Raw genomic sequence first — 9,286 nt, 5'->3', positions numbered from 1 at the left:
GTTATGTTCAAGATAGGTGAAACTTTAAAACACTATAAAAACTATATGGCTTAAATATTATATAAAAAGAATAAAAAATATAATAGTATAATCGAATAACAAAATATTATTAATTAATATATCTTTAATATTTCTGTGTTAGTTAAAAGAATGAAAATTAACACAATATAATTAAGCAATTAGATTTCATCAATTAGTATATCTTTAAATTTTATGTATTTTTGCAAAATCGAAAAATTAATTCTTTATCGGCTAATTCTTAAGAGAGATATAAGGGAGTTTATGTAGGTTTTATCAAAAACTCGTTCCTATAACATGAGTCTGAGTGGAGATATGTATGAATTATGAACTTAATTGAGATCAGTACATCGATTATGAGTCTGAGTTAAGATATTATGATCATGTTAGTTTTTAATTTGATTAAGATCAACATATATATCTGATTTGGTTAAGATCATACACAATTATATAAAGTATATATTATTAGTAATTTCTTTTTGGATATAATCTTTTAGTGGGATAATTTTACCCTTTAATAGATAAAAAAATCAATTAAATAATTGAATAATTTTTTATTTATTTTAAAATAACCAAATAACTTATCTTTTTAAAAATAATGGTTATCTAATTTTTTTAATGTTATTTTACAAAATTGCATATATATGTTAGATTATATTATTATTTTAATTAATTATTCATAAAAGAAATAAAACTATAAAAATAATAAAATCATAAATTGTATATATTTTAATCTAATAAAATTTTAAAAATAAAATAAATACTAATCTTATTTAATGTTTGAGTTTATTATTATAAAGACAGGATGATAATTAAGTTGTGAGGATGTTAGAGACGATAATGATAGATGAAGAAACTAATAGTAATAAAAGTTATGAAAATGATAATAATAATCATAAGAAGATTATTGAAGTGATAATAATGAAAAAAGTTTTGATAATAAAGATAGTTGTTGTAACAATGGTGTGAGTCTAGGAGGGTAAGAATAAGATAGGTATTATATTTTTTTTTGAAAGAAATAGTTTTGATATTTATAAATCAGTTTCATTCCAATTTTAAAAAAGATATATTTTCTAAAATTGGTTTTAAATTTAAATTAATTTAACATAATGACAAATAAATATTGAGAGCCTAACCTAAAAACTTTTATAAAAAAAAATATTGAGGATATTACAAAATCAAATATGTGAAAACATAATTGTTTTATTAGATTCTAAACGTATTCAACATAATAATAATATGTAAGATGATATGATAAAAAAAATAATGACATTTCAGTATAAAACTCTTTTATATGAAGTTTATATGAATAAGTGAAAAATATAATTTATTTAAAGAAATATTGATTAAAAATATATAAATATGGTTTAAAAAAATATACTTTCCATGTATATCTCACGCAAATTTATAATTATTAGCACTTTAGATATAAAAAAATTGATACTGATAAAAATATGTGTTGTATATATAATTAACGTATAAAGAATTATTGTAAAAAAAAATTACAATAATAAATAAGATAATAAGTAAAAAAAGTTACATCTTATTAATATATCAAAACATTTATTATAATATATTAAAATAGTTATCACATCCCATCTTAATTATTATATCTCATCATTAAACAAGTCTTAAACCTTTAGCTATTAGAAAATGTGAAACATTAATAATCTGTTATAATTGGGGTTAGTTAGATTTTGTTTTAGATAGATTGTTTGATTTTAATTTACTAACATGATGACAGTGACTTATAAAAACTCTTTATATTAAATTAAACTTTCAATTTATAATATAAAAGTAAATTATATTAAAAGACAAAATTTTCCATTTTTCTGGTTTACATAATATAATAATAATAACTATAATGTGAGTCAAACCTAACCCATAGTACAATACCTACCCAAATCCCAAGGCCACTGTTTCATAATGATTATTTAACTGTTTTTTTTAACCTTATTTTAAGGCAGATTCAACTGCCACTAATGCATTAAAAAAAGTGCTTTTCATTTATTAGCATTTGACAAATTGACTTATTTTGAATTATTCTACACCCAATCATACCTTAAAAAATTATATTAAGATGACAATTTAGTAGTTCTGAATTTCTGGCACCTGAATCAAATAGGCTTATTACTTTAACCTAAATAAAAATGTCAAATTAGAATATATAATATTATAATTTTATCTTTTACATTATATTATAATTTTATTAAAGAAAGAAGATCATTTAACTTTGATATTTGTGGGTAGTTAACCGTGTTTGATTTTTATATCACTATTTATTTATTTATATTAATTTTATAAGATTCGAAAAGCAATTATTTTAAATATATATATATATATATATATATATATATATATATATATATATATATATATATGGAAACAAATCTATACGTGTACTTAATACAATAATATAAAGATATAACTGACTTTAATATATGTTTAGATGATCTTTAGTTTTAAAAAAATAACTACTCATCTATTCATAAATATTTTCAAGATATCCAAATAAATATGTTATTTGTCTAACATAAAGCACTAAAACACATTAAAAAGTGAATTCAAATTATATATGCTATTAATACTTGCATATTTTGAAATTTTGACTAATGTATCATATTACTTTATTTATTTATTACCATTTTTGTTTATACAATATATAGAAAAAATATCTATTTTTTTATAAATATAAATTTATACTATAGTTAGAATTTGTAATAAATATTTTTTAAAATATAAATGATATTTTAAATTGATAATAGGCAAAGAGAAACGATATTTTTTAACCATTAATATTTTTTTTAAAAGCCTTAAAATTTAATTTAGAAGTAAAGATAAAAGATATATATTACAAACAATTCTTAAAAAAACTACTATTTTAAAAATAGATTCATTAAAGAAAAATGACCACTTCAAAAACAGATTCATTGAAAATAATGATTGTGATTTATATATAAATAATGTATGGACTCTTTTCCAAAAGTTTTGGGAGCCTCTCCTTTTTGTTAGGTCTTGCTACTACTACCACTACAAAAAGAAAAGAACACCTTCAATATTGAAAAATTCATTGATATTGTGTTTTCTTCAATTCATAATTTGATGTGATGATAAAACAAAATAGAAGGTTCCAAGTTTGGATCTTTCCTCTCACCCACACCTCCAATGCTGTCAGCAAAAAATGCAAGACCCAACCCTTTATCTGAAGTTTGAATTGTAGGTTTTGGCTACCCTTTTGCCCTTTGCTTCGATTCTTCTTCATCCTAAATTCTGCAGCAATAATATTATAGTACAAAGTTTACAGCTCATGCAACACACCACAGCCAATAATAAACCTAGGAAGCTCCGATGTCTCTTTTTTGCACACCATGACAACATATGATTAAACCCCATTGAATAAAGTTTCCACTTTGGAGTTCTGTGGAGTTCTGGGTCCGTTAATCCTTCAGCCCCACTGATTTTTGGAACTGGGTGACTTTCCTTGTCCCCTTTTCTTCTTTGATCTCTGGTGGGTCCTTTAACCAATGCAGAATTTGTGATCTTGATCAATGATCACCTTTGGGTCATAATTTGTAGTCACTCTGGGTGCGAGTTTTTTGTGAGTATACTGGATTCGGCATACCGTGTAATGATTTTCACTATCTCCTTGTGATGTTCGTCTCTTGTTCTAGAAGATTTAATTATTGGAGCTGGGAAATTACAGTTTGTTTGCGTTGTCTCTAGTTTCTTTGTTGGTCACTGTGGTTGTGGCAGATAGTTAATTGTGTATACTGAGTTCTGTTTGTGCGATAAAGATATTGCCCCCTTTGCAAGTTTAAGCTTCAGATTCCATTTGTTGTGTTGATATTTGTTACAGTGTAAGAAATTGATTGCACTTGAGAGTAAATTTGTACAAAATTCCATTCCTTTGCAGTCTATAGAGCTTAGCATGCATACGCTGTAGACATAATGTCATTCCTTTGTGGCCTTCCTCTTGTTGAGTGTGTATACTGTCTGGCTTGTGCTCGTTGGGCTTGGAAAAGATGTCTTCATACTGCTGGCCATGACAGTGAGAATTGGGGCTTTGCCACAGTTGAAGAATTTGAGCCTATACCACGCCTTTGTCGCTATATTTTAGCTGTGTATGAAGATGATCTTCGCCAACCCCTTTGGGAACCTCCTGGTGGCTATGGAATTAGCCTTGATAGTTTACTTCTCAAAAAGACATACGAAGATACATATGGAAGGGCACCGCCGTATATACTGTATCTTGATCACGAGCATGAAGATATAGTTCTTGCCATCAGGGGTCTAAATTTGGCAAAGGAGAGTGATTATGCGGTTCTGTTGGACAATAGATTGGGGAAGAAAAAGTTTGATGGGGGGTATGTGCACAATGGGTTGTTGAAAGCTGCTGGTTGGGTTTTGGATGCAGAATGTGAAATTTTGAGGAATTTGGTGGAAAAGTATCCAAATTACACGCTGACTTTTGTTGGACATTCCCTTGGATCTGGTGTAGCAGCTATGCTGGCAATGGTTGTAGTGCAGAATAGTCATAGACTGGGAAATATTGATCGGAAGAGGGTCAGGTCTTATGCCATTGCACCTGCTAGGTGCATGTCACTGAATTTGGCAGTCAGATATGCAGATGTCATCAACTCTGTTGTGCTGCAGGCAAGTTATTGTTTAATTTTGTTTCTATTTATTTGGTTGACTATGAGTGTAGAATGCTGTGTCAACAAATCTTGAACACCTAAAGCATATATAATATAATGGGGACTGACTTACTAATAACAAATAATCAGTCTTTGAGATTACAATGCAACCCATTCTATAAACCAAACTCTTGTTGATGTTGATAGAAGGTAGTTTGTTTTACATTACCTTCTTTTGAGGTGTTTATAGAAAGTTCTTGCATTGTGTATAAAAATATAACATTCTGCAAAGAGTAGTGAATTTTGAATGTGATGAATTTATTTTTGAATGACCTTAGATTTATAATACTTACAAACAAGTTAAAGGGATGAAAAATGAATGTGGAGTCCATATCCAATAACTTCTAACTAGAATCCACAACTTCCATTGGTTTTTCTCTTTTGGAGAATTTGTTGCCAGTTTTTCTCAGGTTCAGGGCTACAGATGTCTGTACATAAAATTTTCTGTTTCTTGAATGATGGCTTACACATTCAGGTTTCATAGTTTAAGCATTCAATTAACTTCATGTGAGGTAAGGTTACAGTCTGAGTGGTTATATTGAAAACCATTATATCTGTAGTAATAACTTTCAGCGAGAGATGAATGAACACATTTAAATGTTTGGAGATAAAAAAATATATGGAGAGCTTTCTTGAGTGTTAGTCTGCTCGACACAGGTCAAATATTTGGATAAAGACTTTTCATGTAGAACATAATGAATTAGTGGGTGATTTAACCTTATAAGTAGTATATTGCTTAAACTTCCAATATATGTTATGATGCATTACAACTCTTGTCTTTCTTCATACTCCATTTTACTTGATACCATGATTGATGTATCTGATATTTTAAAGTTGACCACTCTTTTACCTTGATCAGGATGACTTCTTACCAAGGACAGCCACCCCATTGGAAGATATATTTAAGTCTCTTTTCTGGTATGTCTTAAGGACTTGTGTAATTATGTCTTTTTGGTATCAATACTTAGAAAGTGTATTTAGACTTAACTTAATCCTACAAAACCAGTTTGCAAGTGAGGTTTGCACCCACTTATATGCTATAATTTGGTCATTAATGTGAGATCTCCAACATACTCTCTTATTTTAAAGTATGAAACTAAATATTTGTGGATGGTTTGATAGTGACTTGATAACAAATGACACAACAAACTCAACAAACCTTGCTGTGATACCATCTTAGAAAATGGATTTAGGCCTAACTCAACTTGACAAAACTGTTTTTGCAAAATGAGATTTGCATCCATTTATATATTATAATTTGGTCATATCTGTAGTTTATGTTTTAGCATGCTAAAATCCATTTGAGTAGGCTACCTACCCCGTAGAAAAAGTTCTATGCTAGGAATAGGCTTTGTCAATAACTGGCTGGCATACCATGTAAAGGTGATCCCAACCAATTATTTGAGTAATTTTAATTTGTTCATGGTGAGATAAATTCTACTTGTAATAATTTATTTTTCTGTTTCTGGCAGTTTGCCATGCCTATTGTGCATGAGGTGCATGAGGGATACATGCATTCCGGAAGAGAAAATGCTCAAAGATCCAAGAAGACTCTATGCACCCGGTCGCCTTTACCACATTGTTGAGAGGAAGCCTTTTAAGTATGGTTAAGAAAAAAGAAGAGTCCATGCCTTATGCTGAATTCTATCTGTGTTTTTGGAAGTCTCATTTTTTCCTTAATCGTCTAACATGTGTTTCTTCTAGTTTCTTGTACAATAAAATATGTTAACAATGATCATGCCAAAAGTATGTTTATACTGCCTTTTCTTTTGGTCTTACCTGAACTTCTACACATTTTATGCAGAATGGGAAGGTTTCCCCCAGTTGTGAGGACAGCAGTGCCGGTAGATGGAAGGTTTGAGCATATAGTCCTTTCGTGTAATGCCACATCTGATCATGCCATCATTTGGATTGAGAAAGAAGCCCAAAGGGCTCTGGATGTAAGTGTAATTTTTTTACGGGGTAAGTCGTACTCTATGGATGCGACATCAGAGTTTTTCTGCCCCAAAGTCATATGTACGACTTCAACTCTAAAATCGTATCCATAGGGTACGACTTACCCATTTTTGTAATTTTATTTTACCCAAAATCGTAATTTCTTAAAAAAAAATACACTATGATGCAAAAACAAAGATTACACATCAACTAGAAATATGAAGAAGATCTACAAGGCTTGGATATTCCCCACCTTACAAGTTGGTTGTAGTTGAGTTAGGCTCTATGTAGTCTATGACAATCATGGCTAATTCTCGTCTTAAAAGTCAGTTTTAAAACCCAAAACCCACATTTTAAGAAAATAATTGGAAGATGTTTACAAAACAGTAAGTAGATAGTAATAACAATTTGTACACGTATCTCCCACTCAGATGGAGTAGCAAGAATTAAGAAAATATCTTTTGATTGTTTTTCTTCATTTAGTAATACCAACAACACTGTCTAAACTCTTTCTTTTCAACACACTCGCCTTTTGAAAGAATTCATCTAGGTTTCACTAAACATGTAGGTGCTATAAAACTAATAGGACCCAAATGAACAAAACTTAGTCTTTTTACCTTATGTTTTAGGAACAAAACTTAACCTTTATTACCCTATGTTTTATGTCAACTGCAGTTGATGCTGGAGAAAGAAGAACCAATGGAAGCCCCTGCCAAGCAAAAAATGGAGCGTCAGGAAACCATGACTAGACACAATGTTGAATATAAAGCAGCACTACAAAGGGCCAAAACATTAGATGTTCCACATGCTTATACACCACCATCAGAATATGGCACTTTTGATGAAGAGGGAGATGCCAACTCAACAAGATCTCAGGGTGAGTCTTCCAATAAAAGTTATGTGGAGGAAACCTGGGATGCATTGATTGAGCGTCATTTGGACAAGGATGAGCATGGCCACACTGAGCTCAAGAAACAATCATCAAGTCCTTTTACATGACTTCAGAATATGCTTTAGATAGTGTAAAAAGTAATATTCATTTATTCTTGTTTTGCCTCTCATAGGGAGTCATTAGTAATAAATTTGTTAGATGTTAAAGGGAATCAGGATTCCAGTGTCTTAGCATTTAAAGTTAAGATTCATAAAGTTGATAGTTACATAAATTCCTGGATCATTCTTAGTCTTGTAAATTGAAATTTTGAAAGAGTTTCCTTAATATTAAACAAATTTAGTTATTTTATTTGTTTCTTTTAAATATTATGCCTATGTATTTTTTTATTAATTAATAATGAGAAGAGAAATTTGAAACTCATTAATTATCATTTATAAGGAAACAAATATTATTTTAAAAATTTAACTTTGTGAATTGAATTAATTGCTTACTTTTATTTGTTTGTGTGGTTGTGTTAAAAGTAATATTATAGAAGAGAGAGAAGTATATAACTTGCAACTCAAACCAAACAGTAAATAGGAATAACATCATTGCATTCTACACCCACATATTGCCATTATTAAATTTTAATATTATATTAAAAAATCAAATATGTAAAAAAAGAAAAGTGAATTCCTCAAAACTGTTTCTTACACTTCAGAAACATATAACAAACTATTTATATTTTTCAAAGATTGGTCAAAACATTTAATGAAGGAGTGTATTCAGTTAGAAATCATTTAAGACAGAGTCACCATTCAAAACAGAATTCTGTTAGGATTTTCAAAGAAACAATCGGTTGAAACCACAAAACAACCGATTGATTTGGTTTGACAGTTAAGTCAACCAAGTCAAACAACTTTCAACCTTTTTCAAAACCTCTAAGAGCAAAAAAATCAGTTGATTTGACAAAACATGTTGTTTTTCACTTAGTTGGAAAAACATTTAATTTAAAAAAGGTTTCAATTCACATCAGTTTTAGATTCAACAAAAGAGTGAATCACACTTTATTCTACCCAGATCTCACCCACACACAGCAACAACACCAGCCTTTCATCAAACATCTTGGATTTGGATTCTTCAAAGCTCTTGTTCTCTCTTGATCAACAATCTCCCCATATTTGATGAAAACAAATACCTGATTGCTTGTGTTGATCTTGTTTGAATCTGAAACAGCACCTGCAAAACAGAAACTATGTAATCCAAAACATCTCTAATAGTAGGTTATGATGATACATCAACTAGTTTTTCTACATAACCACAAGAGTAGAAAAAAAACAGCCACAAATTATGCCAAAAACATCAAAACTACAGCACCAAATCAAACAGCATATGCAGCAGAAATTTAAAGCATACTTAAATAAGAGTTATAGCAGTTTTAAGACAACACATAAACCATATTCTCCCCATATTTGTCTTCACAAATAGAATTAGGAAGAGATAAAAACAGATTTAAGAAAGAGTTTGTGAATCAAGAATACCTAACTCATTTCTTAAAACGAAAAACCTGTCTTTTGGCAAAGGTTTTGTGAATATGTCAACAAGTTGCAGTCTTGTTTCAATGAATTTCATCTTACAATCTCCATTGTTCACATGATCCCTTATAAAGTGATGACGAATCTCAATGTGCTTTGTTCTTGAATGCCGAATTTGATTTTTTGTGAGATTTATAACACTTGTATTGTCACAAAGTAAGAGACCTTCTAAT

General features: G+C 29.5%; 1 protein-coding gene across 2 annotated transcripts; it reads left to right on the top strand.

Moving 5' to 3' along the window:
* The first annotated feature begins 2,947 nt into the window (after window positions 1-2,947).
* Window positions 2,948-7,882, top strand: LOC137837620 (uncharacterized). Of its 2 annotated transcripts, none has more exons than XM_068646681.2 (5): window positions 2,948-4,671; window positions 5,572-5,630; window positions 6,185-6,313; window positions 6,517-6,652; window positions 7,323-7,882. In XM_068646681.2, the coding sequence occupies exons 1-5, from the start codon at window positions 3,967-3,969 to the stop codon at window positions 7,644-7,646; spliced, it is 1,353 nt and encodes a 450-aa protein (XP_068502782.1). In that variant the 5' UTR covers window positions 2,948-3,966; the 3' UTR covers window positions 7,647-7,882. The 2 variants fall into 2 exon arrangements, with proteins under 2 accessions (XP_068502782.1, XP_068502783.1); XM_068646682.2 differs by having other exon boundaries at window positions 3,088-4,671; window positions 6,517-6,674.
* Window positions 7,883-9,286: the final 1,404 nt, after the last annotated feature.

The sequence above is a fragment of the Phaseolus vulgaris genome, chromosome 4 (genome assembly GCF_051622355.1).
Source record: "Phaseolus vulgaris cultivar YP4 chromosome 4, ASM5162235v1, whole genome shotgun sequence".
NCBI classification, from domain to species: domain Eukaryota; kingdom Viridiplantae; phylum Streptophyta; class Magnoliopsida; order Fabales; family Fabaceae; genus Phaseolus; species Phaseolus vulgaris.
This window is presented reverse-complemented; position numbering and strand designations above follow the sequence as displayed.

Bases quoted from the DNA above. Each gene is read 5' to 3' on its own strand.
- LOC137837620 (XM_068646681.2), top strand. From the start codon at position 3,967: ATGTCATTCCTTTGTGGCCTTCCTCTTGTTGAGTGTGTATACTGTCTG. The intron at 4,672-5,571 runs GCAAGTTATTGT...TACCTTGATCAG, and splicing joins TCAACTCTGTTGTGCTGCAG to GATGACTTCTTACCAAGGAC. The intron at 5,631-6,184 runs GTATGTCTTAAG...TGTTTCTGGCAG, and splicing joins ATATTTAAGTCTCTTTTCTG to TTTGCCATGCCTATTGTGCA.